Here is a 23391-nt window from a genome sequence, read left to right on the forward strand (position 1 = left end):
TTTAGTTCCAGCCAGCATGGTCAATGACAAGGGACTATGGAAAGTTTGGTCTACTGTATTTGACCAAATATCAAATTCTTGACATTTGAAACATCTGGAAATTGCCAGGTTCCTGCTCTAGGTTATACAGTGGATATAGAAAATCTACATGTCTTCATTAAAATGCCAGATTTTTGAGATGTAAAAAAAACATCAGGCCAAGAAAAATCACTTCAGGATTGATTCTAATAAGTGTACCTTTAATAACATGTTTTGGGGGGGCGAGGAAATAGAGTACTATGGCTGCATAAATGATCACATCCTCTTATGAGTGACTGATCAAGCCCGTTCAGATGTTCTAGTAGGATTTTTCTGACATTTACTCTGTTGCCTTATAGCAAAAGTCATGGTCAAGAAAGAGCTTACAAAGCATCAAAGGGATCTCACTGTTGAAAGATATTAGGATAAGGGTACAAAAAAAATCCCAAGGCATTGAATATACTATGGAATACAGTGAAGACAGTAATCAACAAATGGAAAAAATATGGCAACAATGACATTACTAAGAGCTGGATGTCCCTCCAAAATTGATGAAAAAATTAGAAAACTGGTCTAAGAGGCTGCCAGAGTCCTACAGAAACATTAGAGGAGCTGCAGGAAGTTCTGGCAAGTACTGGTTCTGTACTACATGTGACAATCTGTCATATTTTTCATGTCTGAGCTATAGTGAAGGACAGCTAGATGGAAACATTTTCTTATAAACATCCAAGCCTGGCTACGTTTTGCAAAAACCTACATCAAGTCTGACAAAAGCATGTGGGAAAATATGCTGTCTAATGAAACCAAGTTTAAACTTTTTGGCCAAGAAAGTACATTTAACACAAAAACAACACTGCACATCACCAAAAGTTCACCCACAGTTGAAACTTGGTGGTAGCAGCATTATCTTTTCGAGCTTTCTTTAGCTGGAACTGGAGTTTCAATCAAGGTAGGAATTATGAACAGTTCCAAATATTAGTCAATTTTGGCACAAAGCCTTCAGGCCACTGCTAAAATACTGAAGAATTTCAGCTTTGAACACGGCAACTCAAAGCATGCCCCCAAATCAACAAAACATTGGCTTCTTTTGAAGACCAAAGTTTTGGGATGAGTCTGGACCTGAATCCAATTTAAAATCTTGGGGTGACTAGGAGAGGACTGTGCATAAGAGGTGCCCTCCCAATCTGACAGATTTGTATCGCTTTTGCAAGAGTGAGCAAAAATTCCTAAGACAAGATGGGCCATGCTGATAGGCTTCTACCCCCAAAGGCTGAAATAAAGCTGCTATGTGCAAATTAATACATTATGCTTTTAGTATCAGAGGTGGGCTGCTGCCGATTCGGGCGAACTGGTAGTTGCAAGCAGCGGCTCGGCCGGCCCAGTGGCCCTGGTGCTATCCCATCTTATATAATCACCGTGTTTTTGTTGCGCACATGTGCAGAAGGCATGCGAACAAGCAAAGCACTCACATTTTCGGTTCTGGGCGAATCGGTTATTACATTATGTGACGCCCACCTCTATTTAATATACCCGCAAATTTCTGATTTCTTACAGTGGCTGTAGTTTAGTAAATGTTAATTTAACTTATAGGTTATTATCCTTGTATAGTGATAGCAAATTTTTTGTTCTAGTTCCATTAGAATCTGAAGTGGAGTATTTGTGGACTTCTAGATATTGGGCTATATTGCATAGGATTCCCAATCAACATGATTTGGGGAACTGTAGCTTAGGAACACCAAGAAACATGTAGGCTCCCCATTTCTGATAACTTTTGCTTGAATTTTCCATCTGCTAAGGTTCATTTGTCTGGTTAATGTATTGTGTTGCTTCCAGCATATACGCCTTAATAACTTAGCTTTTCAGAACACTTTTAATTGGTTATTAGCTAATATGGAGATTACTTCTAACAATATAGCCAGATAAATACTAGAGATACTGGCACTATATAATGGCTTAACACAATTTTTATTAGAAAAGTTATACATAACAGCAACTATTTTCAAGAATATTAACCTTGAAAAGCAACAAAAATGGACTAACAATCTTTAACAAGAAACTAATGACCTTCTCTATAATCAAACATTCAAGTTATCTACAATGTTTCTTTGTACAAAGGGAGAAAATAATGGTTGTACAGGCACATCATGTCAAAAATAAAGTTGCAGTAGCTATTTTATACAATTATCTTTCTCAAGGGTTATTAAAACATCGCAAATTTTAAAACATTCACATAATTTTACACTTGGGCATATAATGAATCTCAGTCCCAAACGTTTAATCATTTCACAAAAGTGCCAACATTTAAAATCAGAACCTTTAATATTTTTTTTCAATTTTGCTAAGAAATGTTAACATCTATCCATCCACATTCACATGATTTCTGGTTTGGCCTGATTCTAGTAATAATAATAATAAAGTCTTTATTTAAAAAAAAAATAGTAAAAAACCAAACGGGGTTGTTTGAAAAGCTATTCAGTGTCCATTATTGGAAAACACCCCATTACAAAAGCTGTAAAAGTAGCCAGATCTATTAATACTTATTACACAACAAGATTACTTTTAATAAATGCAAGTTTACCTGCTTCTAAAATATACATCTGAAGCCTGCTGTCTTTTTAGGGCCAATGCTGTCCCACATAATCATTAGTTAATTTATACAAATTTATCTTGCTCAACCTCTTGAGACCCACCTAGTTATCAGCTTCCAAAAACCAAATTACCTATAATCTAAATGTATGACATTTCATGTACATACAATCCCCTAAGAAAAATAAACAATTGAAGAGGTTTAATCTCAAATGAGGAAAAGCTTAATCAAACTAGCCTGCCCTCATAGCTACCTGATGCCAGAGGTGGACAACTCTGAAAAGGAATGTAACATCTACTACCAGAAATCTTTTGCACATGGAGCAAGCCCCAAAACACTTTTTTTCCTTATGGGTTCCCATTTGCACTTAAGTCCTAGAGCTGCTTCAATTATTCTATAGAAAACATGGCACAGCAAGGACTCCTGCCTACCAGGCACTGACATTCACCATGGCAAATCCAAAAAGCACCATTTGGTAGTAGGAAGATGACCAACACTGATGCAAACAGCGGGCAGGCAAAAATAACTCATACAGGGAAGAAAGCTCAGAATATTAGGTCTATTTGGCAAATCAGTCATGAAATAAAAAGTTGGCCGTTATTGGGTCTTCTGGAGTTGATTAAAATAATATCCTAGTTTATTAAGATATTGAAAAAAATCATTAGTCATAGTTAGATGCACCATTATTGCACAAATCTGCTTTGAATTGGGTTTTTTTTTAAAAAAAACTCTTCATGAAGATCCTTGAGTACTTTCTCATCTCTGCGACTGGAATTCAAGTCATCCAGTGCAGAAAGGTTACAAGAAATGCAAAAGTGGTAAAAGATAATAGAAACCCCTCCCCAGACACAAAAAATTGATTACTGTACATTGACAATGAAACCTAAATTTCTTTCCTTATGGGCCCTGCACATGGGACAATGTGTGAGCACTAATGATGCTAACTATACAGTAAGCCAACCATTCAAATAATATGGAATCTAGGACCAGGAGTTGCAATGATATCACTATATGGCTCTTCCTGTGTCAGCTCGATAGCTTGTTGCTTTTTCAGTACCAAAAAACTGTAGAATTTTGCTGCTGCTTGTTTGCGGTTTGTATTCCGACACAACTCAAGCAAACTGATAGATTTTGCTCCAGTCTTGGCAAGGGCTCTCTGAAAATACAAAAAATATTTAACCATTATAATTTCCAACTCTCATTCTAAATGTTTGTTAATGCCAAGCAACCACAAGAGAACTTATACAATGCCCATTACTGGAAGAGTTCCTGCGGCCAGTTACAGCCTGAAAAGCTTAGATCAGGGGTGTCCAATCTTGGCTATTTTAAGACCTGTGGACTTCAACTCCCCAATCAACATAGATGGCTGGGGAATTCTGAGAGTTGAAGGCCACAGGTCTTAAAGTTGCCAAGTTTGGACACCCCTGGCTTGGATCTTCAGGAGACGAAGATAATCTAACATTTAGAGAAAGAGATTGTAAAAGCCTTTATTGAATTAAGAAAAATACACTAGAACCAAACACACAACAACTCTCAAATTAGGATAAACAATACTACTTCCATGTAAGAGGGATTCACAAGCTTCAATACAGAAAAATATAAGAAAGTCCTCACTGGAGCCTTAATGAGTTAAGTCATGTGGTGTCATGGCTTTTTTAAGGAGATACCAACACAATGCTAAATCTCCCCATAAGCCCATAAGCCCCTGAAACATCTTTCCACTCTGGATCCAAGTAGCTGCCAATCACTGTTGGGAAGTATCTGGGCCGTCTGAATGGATTGATTTAAAAATGTCTACAATCAGAGGGATTTGTGTTCTTGACTCAATTTAGGGATTACTTCTCCATATTAAATTTCCTACAATAGTTGCTTCAGGGGACACACAAGGAAATGTTTTTAAAAATTTTTTTATCTAATTATTGGATTATCTACTTCAGCAGTGCCCCTTCAGGGTTTCAGACTAGTTTTTCTAACTATATCCAGAGTTCCATGTGTGCAAAACAGAGCTCCAATATGGGTTAATGTCTCTGTGTTTTGTTTGTGGGCTGCCTGAAAGTATCTAATTAGCCACAGAAGAAAAATATAAGTTAATTAGTGGGCAAATTATATTCAAAAATATCTCTTGCACATTATCAAAAATGAACTAATACCTGAAGACCATGAAGCATCTGTTGTGTTCTCTTGTTCCATCGTCGTTCCTCCTGATCCTGGTCACCTCCAGTACCATCTTCCTCCTGAAATTAATTGCAATGAAGAACAGACTCAGATAATATAATTAAACTTCTATCCTAAAAAATGCTCAAGATCTTTTTTAAAAAAAACCTATTTGTCCCAGGAAGCTACATAAGGATACTACAAAAGTAGGAGCTTTGTGATTCTTATGTCCATCTAACTTGTTCATTTTATACAATTGGCTGGCCACTGTGGGAAGCTCAAGGTTTAAAAAAAAAAAAAAAAAAAAACTCTCCCAAATTGAGTGAGAGCAGCAATTAGTAAATGCAAGTACAAGATCTTCACATTTTCATTCAAAAATTGTGAATTTTATATAAATCAATTTTCTCTAGCTTACATACCATCTGGACAACTAAAAATCAATTCCCAGAATTCCCGAACAAGTGTGCCTTGATCAGATTGCTGGGTGTTGAAATCCATAAGCCCAGGCTCAGGAAAATTGGTACAGGTTGTGAATACCAAATTGTTTAGACAGAGCCAATGGAGAAAGTTGTGAAATCCTAGATATAGGTTAGGTTAATGAGTAGCAGATAAGACACTCCTAAACTTAACTGCAAACTCAAAGATGTAAATCAGTCTTTCATGGTGGACAAAACAAATCCCTACATACTAAATCTGAATACAGAAACAGAGAAAGGGCTATTAGAAAAATATTAGTTAACAAGGTATTTACATAACTATAACATTTTAAACACTTCTTATAAATGCAATTGAACACATTTTGAAATGTTATTATCTTTTATATTCACAAAAGCAATATGGAAAAACAACATTAATGTACAAGATCGTTTTCATGAATTTTTAAAGTCTAATGAAAAAATAAATTAGTACAATATTTTGTAACCAAAAGTATGTAGAAACACTGAATTATTACAGAGTATCCAACAGTGACTCAATCTCCTTCCTTCCTTCCATCCATTACTGCATTCTGGACCAGTTGAAGCTTCTTAGTGGGTCTCAAAGGCAGTCTCACAGTGTTCACTGCAGTAGTTGAACCATAAGGTCACTAAGAGATTACTGACTGCTATAGATTCAAACTTACCTCCTCCTCCTCTTCCTCCTCCTTTTCCTTCTCTTTTTCTTTTTCTTTTTCAGGCAAAAGCTCTAGTTCCGGAATTAGTTGACATAGATTCTGAGGTTCTTCAGGAGGCAATTCCACTGGGGGCATTTCTATCTGTTGTAACGGTTGGGGCTGATGAGAGAAACATTCGAGTTTAATGATTAAAACCAGACTTAGTAACATCTTATTTAAAAACATGGTTTTTCAAAATCCTCACATATAACCTATTTCCTTTTATATGAATGTCTAGATATACACATTTATTAAAATCTGTTCAAGAATTTTGCTTGCATCCTCCCCAATGTTCAATTTCATTGGGGAAGAAAATATGATATTGCCAAGGAGAGCATGTACAAAGACAGCACTTACTTAAAATCAATTAAACAGAATAGATGAACTCCCCTGATATTTTCTTAAAACCAAGGCACTATAAAGTGATCATGTTTTTGTTGTTTTTTCCGTTTATAGGGAATATTAATCAATGAAAGGATAAGCAAAAAACAGTGACGTTGCTGAAAGGCCATCTACTTGTGCCAATTTACACTACTGGAAATTGGATAAATGACTCCCAAATGGACCTATGTTATTTCCTTATGACATTTGGTATATTGCTTTGAAGTCATTACAGAGATAAGCATTATTATCCTTTATTGTTTGGCAATGTATCTCTATTTCAAATACATTCTTTTACTCACAGGGAGCACAGGTTCTGGTTCCACTTGTACAGCCTTTCGCTTTACACCTGTCTGAGGTGGAGGAGGTGGCATGACTGATTCATCTAAATTGGTCCTACTGCCTTCCATCATGGATTCCTGCAGGCGACTCGGCTCTTCTAAAATGGGTTCATCTATTGCAAGATAAACACAGACGAGTTACTGTTTTTCTCAATGCTGGCAGTCCTTTCTATCTTTACAAAAGAACAAATTCTTCTTTTAACCCAGAAGGTAGCAATGCACATGAAGTAAGTACACATTTTGAACATTAAGCTGCACAGCTTTTTAAGCGCATTTACTGAACAGTCAAAAACCAAGCTATTAAAGGCACAAACCAATAACATTGCGTTGCTGGTCTTCTCGAGGTACTTCTGGATTCTCAAAATCTTTAAGGAACTCATCCAGATTATCAGCTTCCCCACCTTTCCTCCTCTTTCTAAGATCTTCTGGTACAAGAGGTGTAAGACAGCGAGTAAAAAGCTTCAAATTAAAAAAAAAAAAGTAAATTATATTTTCAGTTGACACTGCTTCGTTATCTAGTTCAGGCAGTTCAAGGTTAGTCTAGCATCAGACTGTGTTCATCTACATACTAAAATAGATAATAGGCTCATATGCACCAACTATGAAGTTAATTACTATTAATTGATTAGAGGTGCCGCACTTTAGGAAGCTGAGGGGCACTGGGGTTTGGTATAGCTTTTTATTAGCTGTACTAGTCTTTAGGTATGGCCTTCCAGGGAACACCCAACTGGCACTTAGGAGGGCATTTCAGCCTTCAACCTAGTTTGAGTATAGTTCAGTCTAATTAATTTTATTCTGTTTTCATTAATTTATGGATTTTTCATTTCTATCCCTTTGTTTATATTTTGTTGTATATATTGCTTACCTCTCTCTTTCATGTAAACTGGTAAGAGTCCTAAGAGATTTCACATTCTATAAATGTGAAGAAGGACACTGCCTGATTTGCACAATTTATTATTAGAAAATGTAATCGTTTCTGGCAACCTGTCCCAAACTGATGCAGTCCAAACCTTCTTATACTTTTGGGGGAGTTCTAGGAGTTGCTGTTTTGACATATCTTAGGTGACCAAACTGGTAAAGGATGGTTTAAGATTATTTGCAATAACTATTCATTATAAATTTTCCAAAATTTAGTTCAACTCACCTTCAGCAGCCTGTTATTCCAAAGAGGTTGAGCAGGAAGAGAGAAAAGTTTTTCAACACCTCCAGTCTCTTTCCACATCATTAATTTCTTAGTAGGAGGTGCCAAATCCAGTGTGGTGACAATGTCAGAATAATCACTTAGTTGGGCTCTGATGGTCTTGCTGTCCAATTCTTTCACACTGTCTACAATCAGCTTTCTCTTCCTCTTTGCTTTGGTTTCTTTAACTATTTAGGGGAAAATGTATTAGACACTGGACATTACAACAATGTGCATATTGATAATTAAATGACAGTATTATTTTAGTTTATTTTACAAGGAACACTTTCAAAATCTGTTTAAAATGTTAATGAGAATAGATGCTTATGGACTATCCCTAACAAGTAACCCAAGAGTAGAATCAAGCTTGAAGTGGGAAATTATATATACAGAAAGGGATTCTCAAGAATACCACAAGTCCTTTATAACAATGTAAAGAACATTATAAAATGTGCATCTAACTGGAACAATATGGACCAGAGTGGCCTGTAATCAAAAGATTTTACTCCTTCACAAGCAATCATTTTATTTTAAACAATTTCCAGATGCAGTTTTAAAATAGCAATTGGTCTCGTGGTTAAGGCACTGGGCTAGAAAGCAAGAGACCATGATCTCATGGTCTTGGCCATGAAAGCCAACTGGATGACATTGGGCCAGTCACTCTCTTTCAGCCCAACTTAACCTCACAGGGTTTTTGTTATGGGGTGAAAAAAGGAGGAAGGTGTGTTAGATATGTTCACCACCTTGAGTTATTTGTACAAGTAATAAAGGTGGGACACAGACACACATACACACAAAATAAAACAAGAGCTTCTTTTGACTAGGTAACTTCGTGTACACATCTACATATGTTTTCTCTGAAGGAAAATTGAATGGTTAGCCATTCCTTTCTTCCAAGGTGTTTTGTTTAATTTCCTGGTCTAGGATGTAATGCTGTGATTTCTTCATGGTCTTCCATCCAAGTACTACCAGATCTGACTATGCATAACTGTCTGAGATCAGCCAATGCTGATTAGCTCTATTATTCCCAAATTTATCAATGGTTAGAAAAGATCTGCTGACAATCTATGTAAGGGGGTGAACAAATAGAAAGTGTAACTGGGATGTATCAAGCTACAACGTATGTTTTCATTCAATGCTGATCTTATGTGGAAGGTGAAAGCTGGCCAGTGTGTGTGTGACAATATCCTGGAATCTTGCCTAATACCTTCCTCATCAATTGTAGTTATCCTGTCATCAAATAGAAGAGGCATTTGCCTGCAGGTATCATCTTTACTAGTTCATTGCAATTACTAATTAAAAATATAAAACTTTAAAGCTCTATCACTACCAAATGATAAAATAATTTTATATATAAAGCAACAAGAACGTTCTGTGTGTGCATATATACATAGTGATTTACTTTTGCAGGGGGACCTACTTAAAACACAAAGGCTGATCTTTTATGAAAATTACGCCATCAGAAAAGCTTAAGATTTTCCTATGGTGAAAAAAAAAAGGCAATAGCAGTGACAATAGTAGGCATACTACATACAAAAACAATTGAAATTTACCAGTGATATCAATGGGCTCTAAAGCAAATGCTTCTTCTTCATTTGGAACCAGTGTCGTCTGATCAGTCATGGTTGGCAAGGGTTCCACTGGATCTGCAGAGTCTGGGCTATCTGGTCCTCCCACTGTGAATTAGAGAATGAAGTAAGTTTTTGAAAGCATTTTGGAGCCACAATATAAAATACAAGTCAGAGCTGCCAAAATTATCTTCCATGGGTTAGAGTCCCTCTCTGGGTCCTTCCTGGCTAACATGAGCTATGGTAGGTGGTTAGAATGCAGTACTGCAGGCTACTACTGCTGACTGCCGGCTGACTGCAATTTGACAGTTCGATTCGCTCTAGGCTCAAGGTTGACTCAGCCTTCCATCCTTCCGAAGTCGATAAAATGAGGACTGATAGTTGGAGGGCAATACGCTGATGTTGTAAACTGCTTAGAGAGGGCTGTAACGCACTGTGAAGCTGTATATAAATCTAAGTGCATTCTGTGCCAGCTGAGTATGCTCATATGTCATTGGCTTGCTTCAATGGTTTTTTTCCCCTTTTGGTAAAGGTTAGGAGTTGATAAATAAACACCTAGAGTCAATTACATTTGTTTTCTCCAAGGCTCTCTATAGGCATTTTTATCCTAACATGTTAATATGAATCAGAACCTAACCAATCCAGGCATTAAAGGGTTAACTTTTCTATACCACCACTCTTGTATCTTCATTTTTTTTAGTTATTCCTTACAATATGGTTGATTTTTTTTCTCACTCAATTATTCCATAGTACATAATTCAAATTGAATTTGTACATTTTTCTTTGGGACTTTTAAAAATGGCTCTTTTTTTAATCTATGTAAGTATTTATGATTGCTTCAAGATTTTCTTCCTTTGATTCATAATGGGCTACTGGTCCTATCTCTACAGGGAAGATTTAAATTATAAGGAAAAATGGATGAAATTTCCCAACCATTTCTAGATTGCTTCACAAACACACTATCTTATTCTGATACCACCTCGTTCACCATACTAAAATGCTCTCACAATGTGCAAGGGATGGGCGATAAGAAGAACTATAACTGGGGCTAGGATGGTGACCAAGGAAAGGTGACAACTGGCAAAAGCCATTTTCCACTGATGAAATATTGATCATGAAAACCAGTTAGGATGAGAGAAAAAGAGGGAAGTTAATTCCTGCCTAGGAAAGTACCAACTTTTAATAGCTCAGCCTTGATTATGTCTTGCCCATAAGATAGTCCTTTAACAATTACTGGCACAATATTAATTATATAGAAAATATAGGTCTGTCAAGCATGCCATTCCATCCATGAAATGCTATAGCTGACAGAGCATTTTCAAAAACGAAATACAACTGTTTTAAATATTCACTTGAGGCATTATCATCATCATCCAGATCATCATGGGGGGGTTGCTCCGGCAACATTACTCCCACTTCTGAAAGCGCAGGTGGGTCATCAAATATTCCTTCTTCAGTGTTGCTGAGAAGTTTGTCAACTAAAATAACAAATCAAGAAGTTAAGGTTAGAAGCATAAATCTTATATCAAAATGTAAGACTATCCTTGCATATAACAGCATTAAAAGATAGAACTTTTTCAACAGACTATCTACAACCATGAAGTTCTTGGTCCTCTCTGAGCTTATTTGTAGACATTACGCAACTAGATAATATCAGAGCAAGGGAGTGTGGAGTTTGCCGCACTCTTTACCTCTTTCATTATTTCCATTATTGTACAGGTAGTCAATGACTAACATTGACCTACATCTGTTTTGCTTAACAATGGTTCAAATTAACCATGACCTTGGAAGAGGTGCTTTATAGCAAGATAGGAGCCTTGATAGTACAGTGGTCTAAGCACCCTGTTATTAACACAGCTGCCTGCAATTACTGCTGGTTCGAATCTCTCCAAGGCTCAAGGTTGACTCAGCCTTCCATCCTTTCTAAGGTAGGTAAATTGAGGACCCAGTTTGTGGGGGCAATAAGCTGACTTTGTATAAATATACAAAAGTATGAAGGCTATTGCTTAGTGCATTGTAAGCCGCCCTGAGTCTCCGGAGAAGGGTGGCATATAAATCAAATTTAAAAAAAAAAAAAAGATACAAATTAATTACATACCCAGGATTCCACCATCATTTCCCTCTCCAAAATCATCCTTGTATTGGTCTTCATATTCCAAGTGATTAGATTTCTCATTAAGATGACTGGTGCTCTGCTCTGGCTCCAGCAGAAGGTTTGAAGTACTAGAGCTTACCAGCATGTCATCTGGAAAAGCACTACCTTCTCTCATCATTTCACGATCATCCATGCCAAAGTCTCCTTTAAGATTAAGGAGAAAAAAGAGACAGGTATCTTTAATTGCTTGTTCTATATTATTTTTAACTGCAACATTATGTTGCTCTAATTTTTAATTAGTACACAGACTTTTTTTTATGAATTGCAACATTCAATACTTCAGATATTATCTTCTTCAGTTCATTTTGTTATGTTTCATAAATATTTTTTATTCCAGTTATTTCACTAATGTAGTAGTGTTATAAAATATATTCCCAAGGTTAATAAATTATTCATATTCCTTGACACTGAAATTTTTCTCCAGTCCGTGCTTATGAAATAATAGCTAACTACTTCTAATGCACAATTATGAAATACTGGTATTGCCATTAGAATGTATATGCATATTTGGAAGATGTGCAAGCTTTTGTTTACATACAAAGATTGTAACATTGTGAATTTATCACTTTAGATTCTGATTAAACTTTATTGCAGAGGTTCTGCAATAAGCTCATTGACTATTAACTCCTTAAAACAGATACAGAATAATGACAATTGTCCATGCTTGGTGAGGCACTATATTTATGGATTGTTTTAAAAACAAGAGATGGATCATTAAACACATAAACAAGACCCTGGCCACTGCTTTTTATTATATGTTCTTTCTTTGGGAAATTTTAGATTAAAAATAGAGAATGAATGCTTTAAATATATTACTTTCATACAATTACATTGACTGTAAAGAAAAACAAACATTAATTGTGAATAGAAAAAAAAGATGAAATGAATACTCTATGCAGTTTCCGCTGGAATAAACACTTAAACTCAACTTAATAGATCACTATGTAGCAAACTTCAAATCTGATAAGGAGTAAATTTTTATTCAGGCATTTCCCAGCATGTGAAATTGTCTGTCTGTTTGTTTGTCATAAAGTTTGCAAGGCAATTTTATCTTAACTTTATGACAAATATGTTTAACACTATTTACATAAAGCATAAATATGCAAATCCCAACATTCATATTGATTTACACATTTGTGTAACACCACCATTACACAACTGAAGTATATTGATGCTAATGGCATGTTTTGCCTCATATGCATAATGATGTCATTACTCAAAGGTCATAAATTGTTGTAATGTCATTTTTTTGTATTTAATGGACACTCAGGAATAACCAATGCCGCTCCCAGAAATGGGCCATTAAATGAACTTTCATTGTGATGTTTAATTGTTCAAGATCGTCAGCATTTTGTAAGCATTCCTCAAACCAAGGAGGAAAAAAAAGCTATGCTTATTTATGATTTGTTAAAATACCAAGGTAGTCCTTGCATTACAAGCATAATGGAGCCTGGTCATAAAGCTTTTACAACTTTTCTGTGAAGGTTGTAAAGCAACCACTGCAGTCTTGTAGAAAACTGGAAGTAAATATGATCACGTGAAGTGGGGCACTGCAAATGGCTGTAAATGTGGCGCACCTGTCAAGCACCCAAAGTATGGTCATGTGACTGTGCAACCCACCCACCCACCCCCAATCATTGGAACTCCAAATTCAGGTTGTAGATACCTGTCAGGTAAGTCTGTGTATCTCTGACCAATCACTAAATAACTGATCATAAGTCAAGGTCTTACCTATACATTGTAACATCTATATTAACTGATTTTGTGAAAATACAAGAAACTAAGCATAAATCCTATTTAAAACATGCATGCTTTACCAAAGTCATTTTCCTGAAGTATGCTGATGTTTCCCACTTCTTCTCGCATTGTAATTTCTTCCACTCTGCTTTGGTTCAAACTGAATTGTTGAGCCACATCGATATCACTTTCAAAAGACATAGTTTTTTCATTAGAAACCATTCCAGAAGACAACCAGATATTAATCTTCAGTTAAATAAAGTCACTTTAGTAAATTAATGAAAAAAGTAATACTGCTTAATATTTTAAAATCCAGAGATTACAAAACTCAAAAAGTTATTTATCACACACGTGTTATTACAGCATATCTTTCAAAAGAGTAAAACCAACCTTTTTTCTAACCAGTAGAATGGAAATTCTTTCCCTGTTTGTTTTCTCCTCCAATACAACAATAGGGATATGGGTAATCTACAAATATCTCAATAATTATCTTACAATCAGAAAACAAGTGCTTACTCTAAATCTGGCAATGGTTGATCAAAATCATGAAATTCTTCAGGCAAAGTGATAGCATTGTAAGCAGCTTCTCTATTTTCCTCAGGCAAATCAACCACACCTAAAAAAAATTATACACTTTTAAGGTGACATTTTTAAAGAAATTATCTTGGCACTCTTAAGATCACATTAACTGTAGCATATGTTTTCGCAGACAATAAACTATTCAATAAAGCAGAATAGGATTCAGTCATTATACATAGACTGTAGTTGGCGATAAAACTGATTTTAAAGATTACAAATGGAACACCCTGACTTTACATGGCAATGTCAAACTGGATTCAAAGAAACCACATAGGCACAACTATTCCAAAATAATTGTCAAGGCCCAGTTAGGTCCAGTCATATTACAACAGTAATTGTAACAGTCAGAATAATCTAGGGGGAAAACACACGGTACATATTCTATTATATTTAAAAGATTGTATTCTAAAGTAAACAAAATGATACTGTTCATGAACTAGTAACAGCTATATAAAAACAAATATGCATCAAATACCTGGACGGAAAGCCATCTTAATCTTAATGAATGCCTCATTACAATCTGCAAGGAGGTATTTAGCTTTCCTGTGATAGATTCTAACAACTCCCAATAAAAGGTGTCCTGAAGTTCGAAGTGCCATCTTCACCTGAAAAATTATTTATAATTAATTGTAATTAAGAAACAAATAGAAAGGCAATTTCTTAAACACTCACATCCTATTTAAAGTTTTAAATTAAAACACATAATTTATTTTATTGCCATTCAGTTTATCAAATAAGGAGCACTTTGCAATGTCAAACATATTGTACTATCGAAACTATGAAATGACTTAAAAATAAATTGATTTATGGTCATTTGAATTGTTATCTTAGTTGTCTATCAATATTATTTTATCTTTCTTTTTCATACACAATTCAAAGAGGCCAGTATTGCTAATATTCCTGCCTATTCTGCCCACAACACACCTGGGAGAGACAGTGACCAACCCACAGTCACCCATCAGGCTTTCAGGTCCAAGGGACGCCTAGAACTCTCTTGGTTGCTAGGCCAGCACCTTAACCACTATGGCAAACCAACTTTCTAAACATAAATTTATTTAAATATTTAAAGAGCTGCCCATCTCTTTAAATCGTTTAAATATACCATTGACTCTGGGCAGCAGCATACAGATTAAAACCACCATAGCAGCATATACCCCAGGATATATACCCAGTCTGGTTAGAACAATAATTCTCACATTACTAGCAGAGCTCACTTAACCCCCTGCCCTAAATGTCTGGGGAAACAGCCAGGTTTTCAGAGCCTTTCAAAACAATAACAAAGACCCACAAAAATGACATTGTTTGATAGAAATATCCAGAGCACACCCTTCCTGATACAGCAGAGATATGTTATTGAGAAGGTAGTTAGTTTATTGCTCTGAAGGAACATGGAAAGAAATGGACCTCTTTCAGTCAAGATTCAAGTCTGGCCATAGTACAGAGACTGCATTGACCATGTTGTTGGTGATCTTTGACAAGCATTTTTATATAATAATTATGCACATTTACTGGCTGTTTCAGAAACTTTTAACCCATGCAAATAAATCAATACTGGTAATCTGCTTCACAGAAAAATAAAGTTAAACAAAACTGCATCAAAGAAAAAGTTAAGACTACTATATGTGGGGGGGAAGGTGGATGGTCTCTTTTTCTTGCTTTCTTATTAATTTTAGCATAGTCTATAAAAGTACAAATGTTATATATTCAGCCCAAACCTTTACTGAAGATTTCAGAAAATAATGAGACGACTTATAATAACTATTAAAGAAGTCAGTTTCTACTATTCTAGATGCTTTATTTAGTGCAAATTGTTAACACCATATGTGATAACAATATGGAGCTTTATTCTCAGAGTCCTAAATATAAAACAAACTTTAAAAAAAAGCAATGATAAAAAAATTAGAAGTAAAACAAGTCCCAGTATCTTGCTTTAAATATGTTTGTTAAATCTGCATGAGAAAACACAGAACAACAACTAACCATGGTAACTAATTGGTACTCATTGTAGGTGCAATGTAATTTCTCAATGTAGGAAGGAAATGAACAGGAATAAGCTCTCTCATTCATATCTTAGTCGAAACACTCAGATATAGCCATTTGAATACAATTCCATACTAAACCCTAGATTTATATATTGATAATACTAATAAAATAATTCAACAATGCCCCATTTGGATGAATGTCTGCTTTTATACCAATTTCTCAGATACCACAAAATGCAATCATAAAATTAATACCTTAGGTGAGATGATGCTCTCTACGCTACTTTCCAAATTGCATTCAAACACATGGGCTTTGGTTAGCTTTTTGTCCCAATGGGCCGCCAGCCATATTTTAGCTAGCGGCCCTCGTTTGCTCAGGACAAAGTGAGCATAAAACATTGTGCCAACACTCTATGCAGAACCTGTAAAAAAAAAAAAAAAGGTACATTAAACATAATGTCACAGAGATGCACAGTAATTCCAGTAAAATATTTCATACATAATATAGGTAAGTATTAAATGCATGCTCAGGTTTGGCTTATGGTCACTCATTCACAGTCCTGGCAAACAGCCACACTCAAATCATTTTCAATTGAACACTGAGGTACAACCTGTTCTTTAGAACACATGGCGACCCAATGAATCTAAAATAACAGCAAACCTTTACTGGTTACAACGTATTTATTTGCCCTTTCTTTCCCATTCACACACACATATTCTCATCCACACTTAGCCATGTCCTTCTCAACTAGGCTGCCAGCCACTGACCAGAGGGATAGAAGCCATCAAGTCTGGATCCAAAGACAACACAAAGACTTCAGGACCCCTTTTATCCCTCAAAGTCCTTAGAATATATTAAGAGAGCCACTCTGATCATGCAAAGGAAATAACTAAAAATAATGTGCCCACTCCACATGAGCATACTAATCTGGATACTTTTAGAAGACATTCTATTTTGAATTTAGAAAGAGATGCATAATGTGACTAACAGGTCCAACTCATAAGCAGAACAGCAGCTTTATTAAGCTCAAGCTGAAGATTCCAAGTGGCCTTCAAGGTCAGCTATATGTAACATAAACTATAATTATCCAATTGATAGATAACAAGAGTGTGACTATCATCAGTGTGTCCCTTCCTATGAATGTTTTCTATCTGCTCTTCTAGAAAAAGCCATAAATCCAGGGATATCCTAGATTGCAGATCTGTTCTTTGTGAAGAAACATAATCCTATTGAGAAACAAGATTGATTTTGTTTCTCAAAGAACAGCCACTTCACCTTGTTTCTATGCTTGTTTCTCCCCACCTATACTCTATCTTCAAATACCATATCAGAATGTCCACATCTCCTAACTGAATCTAAGTTTATATCCATGTCCTATCATCTTCTAGCTCAGTGGTTCTCAACCTGTGGGTCGGGACCCCTTTAGGGGTCGAATGACCCTTTCACAGGGGTCGCCTAAGACCATCGGAAAACACATATTTTCAATGGTTTTAGGAATAATTTTATGGTTGGGGGTCACCACAACAGGAGGAACTGTATTAAAGGGTCGCAGCATTAGGAAGGTTGAGAACCACTGTTCTAACTCATCTTCTGCCAGCATTGCTATCTCTTCTTCCTGCTTCATTTTTCAATACATAGGAATCCACTTGGGATTGAAATCAATCCTATCTGATATATTTGTTCCTCTATATTTCAAAGTAGACTAGGAATCTGATGGAACTGTCTTCCAAATCTCTGAGAAACTCTCTGAGCACCAGAGGACCCATCAGTTAATTGGTGCATCTTTCCTGGGAAGATTGTTGGCACAGATCAATTTCATACTCACAAGGAAGAGAGGAGACTCATTAAAATGTCCCTGCCAAACCTAGGGACAAACTGTCTCTCACCTACTTCAAGGCAAAAACCAGATCTAAAGTATACTTGCAACATGTGCCCACCTGTGTTAGGGTTATCTGGTATATTCATTTCACATCATTGCACTTTCTACTTTGCTGCACCTCTCCAGAAATTCTCCCTCCCCCATTCTAGCTTCTAAGACATGAAACTGGCAGACAATCTCTTTACTGCCACTTCCGTTCAACTTCACGCTATATTTCTTACCAAATATGAGTGTGAAATAGAACCACGTTGCCACTCAGTTTGGGCCTTCAGTGACTGATTCCATTCATCCAACATGGCCAATGCTACAACCACTCTTTCCCCATTCCCTCTGAAGTATTATACCATCAAATTGTTTTAGGGTTTCTTTCCTCTTTGACCTTATCCAATTATCTTTTTAAATCCCACTTTCTTCCTCATCAATCTTCCATAAATAATCACCTTCTCATTGGATTCTCTGTATTATTTCTACCTTGTTAATATTAACAAATCAAAACAGTATTAACTATTTAATACAGGATTAACATTTATTATGATAATTATTCCGTTTCCATGGGAGCTGAAGGCAGCTCTTATGGGCATTGCTTTTGTCTCTTACAGTACCAAGTAGGCTCAAATGTGTCCAGTAATGGTATATAAAGCATCTCAGAATCATTGTTTTGTGATCATGATAGGTCTTTGATCATTTTGAAACTGTTTTAAACATAACTGTTTTAAGCTCAAAATATTTCCAAAATGGTTTAAATAGATTGAGCACAGAACTGACTCAAATTTGTTAGATTCTGTATAGCCCTGTTGACAATATTTGTATTTTTTAAAATACTAAATTAGAATTACTTCATTGGGATAATAGAACAGACAATTGCCTTGTCTACCCTCAGAATAAGATTTGAATACAATTGTTTTAATAATGTATGCCTAGGCTTTGGGTCATGAGGCTATTTCAATTAGAAACTGTCTGACTAACAGCAGAAATATGTTTGTCTGCTCAGAGGATGAAACAGGTATTCTGGATATGAGACAATTTACTGATGAAAGTGATTTCACAGTAATAAAGTAGCATAGTATTGGAAACTCAACAGAATTTGATGAGTTCTGTACTGAGAATTTTCAACAGGTAAACTAGGTGATTTTAGAATTGTGGAGCATGAAAAGATCAACAAAACATTCATTTCTAAGTGGTCTCTCTCCTGGCTTTCCAAAGATCTTTAAGTAGTGAATCAGATCAGATGATGCCTGTAAAACTATCAGCAAAGCAGGCTGTGAGCATGTTACAGTAGATAATCACACTCTCTGCACAAGCAGTGAAGGTAGCAGAGAACTTACATTACTACCTCCACTGCATCTACAAATATCTATACTTAACAGCCCGGCTTGGTGAAATAGAAAGGTCTTAAGTGCACGACGGAAAATACGAAGATCTGGGATCATTCGTATCCCTGGGGGTAACCTGTTCCAAAGGGTAGGTGCCCCCACAGAAAAGGCTCTTTCCCTGGGAACCACCAGTCGACATTGCTTTAGTGATGGCACCCTGAGGAGGCCCACCCTGTGGGAGCGTGCTGGTTGGTGGGAGGTTATTGGCTGCAGAAGGTGGTCTCATAAGTACCCAGGTCCTAAGCCATGGAGCACTTTAAAGGTAAGAACCAACACCTTGAAGCGCACCTGGAAGACCACCAGGAGCCAGTGCAGCTCGCGTAGGAGAGGTGTCATGTCGCCATTAGACAACTTATGACAACTGAGCCCCAAATTTCTGTTGCTAAGTGAAACATTTGTTAGGTGAGTTTTGCCCCCTTTTACAACTTTTCTTGCCACAGTTGTTAAGGAAACCACTGCAGATGGCAAATTAGTAACACGATTGGTAAGTGAAAATGGTTTCCCCATTGACTTTGCTTGTCAGAAGGTTGCCAAGGGTGATCATCTGGACACTGCAACCATCATAAATATGTCAGTTGCCAAGTATCTGAATTTTGATCATCTGACCATGGGGATGCTGCAATGGTCGTAAGTATGAAAAGTGGGCATGCCACATTTTTCAATGATGTAACTTTGAACAGTCACTAAATGAACTGTTGTAAATTGAGGACTACCTATACAAAGTTTAAATTAGTGATGAATCCTAGTAAATGGCAACATGTTAGGCAAATGTCTTACAGGTTTGGCAATTGATAGTACACATGAAAACCCCTAGTTTTTGATAAGAGACCGTTGTGGTCTCTACAGCATATACAGATTCCACAGAAACATGAACAGATAGAATTTAGCCTTTGTTACCTGAAAAAGTTTCTCACTTATACACGGGCAGTATTCATGAACATTGGATGTATCTTTATAATTCCAACATGTTATTAAAATGGAGTTAATCCCTGGAGAATTTCTGAATTTGTTGGCAGAACTAAAGCAAATAGAGCACTGGGCAAAGAAATTGTTTCTTAAAAGAATGGCTTCTAATTATTTATTCTGCTTGTATTCTTCTACATAAAATAGAATACATACACAGAAAAGAAAGGTGAGCCTGCCTACATATCTTCAAACAGATGCCTGAATTTCTTTCTAATTATTCTCTCCAAAATTAATACATGCTGAAACCCAAGAAGTAGTTTAAAGGAGTTCATGAAGGCTGATCAAATTAATTTTCTTTAGAATACTGTGTGCCATACTGGGCTCAAAAGTCCCCAGGTAATGTACAATGTATCGTAAGATTCAGCCTAACTGGTGTTTATAATTATATTTCATTATTTTTTACCTTTAGAGGAAAAGGTTTGTCAATGAAGTTATCAATTACTTTTCCTCCTAGATTGTAAAAGTGGGGTTCACCTCTCTAGTTTGGGGGTGTTCCTGAACCCTTCTTCTTCCTTGAAGACATAATCAAAGTTGGTACTAGTACCAACTTTGAACAGTGTAGAAGTCAAAGCAGGTTCCTAGCCAACTTATCTGCTGCAATTTATGTATTTGATTGAGATACCCTTGGAAATAGTCTGGAAGCTATAATGGATATAGACTACTGCATACAGCATCTCCTCCCACTTTTGACTGTATGACTGTAACCTTGCTGCTGGTATCCTTAAGATTTATATTGACTGTTTCCCTATGACTATCATTAAGTGTTGTACCTTATGATTCTTGACGAATGTATCTTTTCTTTTATGTACACCAAGAGAGTATGCACCAAGACAAATTCCTTGTGTGTCCAATCACACTTGGCCAATAAAGAATTCTATTCTATTCTATTCTATTGTGCTAAAGATCTACCTCTGTAACCGTGTTCCTACAAAGCCAGATGACTGCAAAGGCTTAAGCAGACAGGTTATATGTAAGAGTATCTCACTTCACTTATTTGTAACTTGCCTTCCCTCCAGAAACTCAAGCCAGTAAACAGGGCTCCCTCCTCTTTTTTCATCTCTAAAAGCAGTCACCTTGCCAGGAGATGCGACCAAACAGAAACTAGTAGAGGCTATGGATGGAGCTGAACCTTGGTTTTCTCAGTGCAAACCCACCACTTTAATCACTGCATCATATTCGCTTATTAAATGTCTCTTAATAATTTGGGGAAATCATCCTGTTCTCTAAACCAAAGCATGCACATTTTTATTTGGCAATGACAATAAAGAGGGCTTTCTCTAGGGCCATAACTGTCTTGTTAAATGCCTGTCTCCACTGCAGCGGTTGGTACCTTTCATGTTATACTTCCTCAGCCATTAAACGCTCTGTAAAATTTTGTCCTTTTCAAGTCTATTTTATCCCTAACGCGGAGTGGGATAAGATACCAACCTGACATGACACGACACCCTAAGTCTTTCTCTGACAGTCTCTCTCTCCACACAAATCCAATCCTTAAGAAACTGGGCTTCAAGTCTCAGTTTTATAGGTTACTAAGCCAAGCCCGAATATTTCACATTTCCCGAGCAGCAGCAGCCCCAAACCAAAAGCGAAGTCGAAGGAATCTTAGCCCTCTCCTTTGAATTGCTCTACCTCCGTCAAAGCACGAGTCAATCTTTTTAATAATAATAATAAAAAAAAAACAGAAAAGGAAGAAAGTCTCCTAACTGAAACACGAGAAAAATAACCTCCCCACCTCCACCCCGGACAGGTCAATTTCGTCTTGCAACCTCAACCCACAACTCAAAAGAGCTTTTCCGCAAGGATCCCGAGGGTAATTCACACATGGAAATAACTGACACAGCATTGAGCCGGGAAAGGCTCCTGGATCGCGCACGGGATTCCCCAGCCTCTCGCTTTTTTTTTTTTTTTTTTTTTTGAAGCCTGCAACCGCGGGGAAACAATGGATTTCCTGAGGAAAAATAACTGGGGGAAACATTTCAAGAGAAGCTCTCTTCAAACTACAGTCCTATTTCACAAGTTCTCTTTTTTGGGGGGGGGCGGGGGGCGGGTGTCATTCCAGTTCGCTTTTGAGGAAGGGTTAACGCTTAAGGATAGGGCAGCCCCTTTCTCAGCCATCGTTTTATTTCGAAAGAAACAACGGCCAGGCGAAGTCCCGGAACCGAGAGGCTTTAAAAAATATCCTCAGAGGGCAAGGAAAAGCCCAACCCCCGAAGCCGGGGACCTCCCTCCCAGCTCCGGTCAAAAGCCGTTAACGAGCCGTTCTTCCCTCAGTGAGCGGGATCCCGGGGGGGGGGGGATTAGACTCAGGTCGAGGCCTAGCCTCGCTCCGGCTGCTACAGGAGCCGCCCCCGCTCTCTTCCCACCCTCCCCACTCCCCGGCCCTTCCAGCTCTCACCTCGAGTCCTGCGTAGCTGCCTGAGGGACCGGGCTCCAAGCGCCTCGGAGAACCGCCGAGGCCGCTACCGCCCGCCCGCGGAGTCCCCCACCCCCCTTTTGCCTCTGAGCCACTCAAACAAACAAGATGGCGGCCGCTCCTCTTCCTGCCGCCCAAACCAGCCGTTCAAAATTCGGCAGGATGTTTACCGTTAAAAAAAAAAAAAAAGGAAGAGGAGGCAGTGGTGCGCCTGCGCCGACGTCAGGGCGTGCACGTTCTCCTGCTCGAAGAAGGGAAGGGGGGCGGGAAAAGCCACGCATAAGGCGAAGGCGGCACGCACCGGTCGCAGGATCGACGGTGGCCAATGGGAAGGAAGAGAAGATTGCTTTCGGCGTCGGATTGGCTGAGGATGGAGCAAGGGCCGTCAGTCATGGGAGGGGACTATCTTTATCATAAAGCGGCACGCGAGCGGGTGAGAGTAGAGAGGTTGAGTCCTTCGATGTTTCTAACTGTTTCCCGGGGGGCGGGTGGGGGTGGTGGAGGATTCGTGGACATTCGCAAATATAGGATATTTTTTGGCTGTTACTTTGCTCAGGGTTCCCTGGAAACAAGAAAAAGAGCACGGGGTTTTGCATCAAAAAATATCTTGCATTAAAGAAATATTTCTTTACGGGGCGTGCAGGTTGGCATGAGGCTAACAAAGCAACCCCCAGCCAAGTACAATAAGTGGGAATGAAAATTATTTTCAGACGTATTTGCACAGGATCGCAATTTTGCTTGTGGATGAAAAAGTTGAGGCTTTTGTTATTTAATAAACTTCAACTGCGAAAGCTGCAGCTGAAGTAAATAATTAAGTGTTTTATGATGAATTATATTAATTTCCATTATGAGGTGCCTGGGCTGTTTTCCCCAGTTGGCTGCTTCATTCTCTGGTTTTTCTGCTGAATCGAGGCTAATTCAAGGATA

The 23391-nt window shown here is 37.5% G+C and overlaps 1 protein-coding gene across 1 annotated transcript; it reads right to left on the reverse strand.

The window, feature by feature from the left end:
* Positions 1-1964: 1964 nt before the first annotated feature.
* RAD21 (RAD21 cohesin complex component) lies at positions 1965-22791 on the reverse strand. Its single transcript, XM_034422210.3, has 14 exons — positions 22447-22791; positions 16088-16254; positions 14326-14455; positions 13788-13887; positions 13352-13458; positions 11478-11678; positions 10732-10857; positions 9365-9487; positions 7776-7999; positions 6946-7090; positions 6593-6744; positions 5880-6029; positions 4756-4839; positions 1965-3761 (listed from the first exon to the last, which is right to left on the reverse strand). The coding sequence occupies exons 2-14, from the start codon at positions 16229-16231 to the stop codon at positions 3570-3572; spliced, it is 1878 nt and encodes a 625-aa protein (XP_034278101.1). The 5' UTR covers positions 16232-16254; positions 22447-22791; the 3' UTR covers positions 1965-3569.
* Between the last annotated feature and the right edge of the window lie 600 nt (positions 22792-23391).

The sequence above is a fragment of the Pantherophis guttatus genome, chromosome 3 (assembly GCF_059756535.1).
Source record: "Pantherophis guttatus breed Tessera chromosome 3, ASM5975653v1, whole genome shotgun sequence".
NCBI lineage: Eukaryota > Metazoa > Chordata > Lepidosauria > Squamata > Colubridae > Pantherophis > Pantherophis guttatus.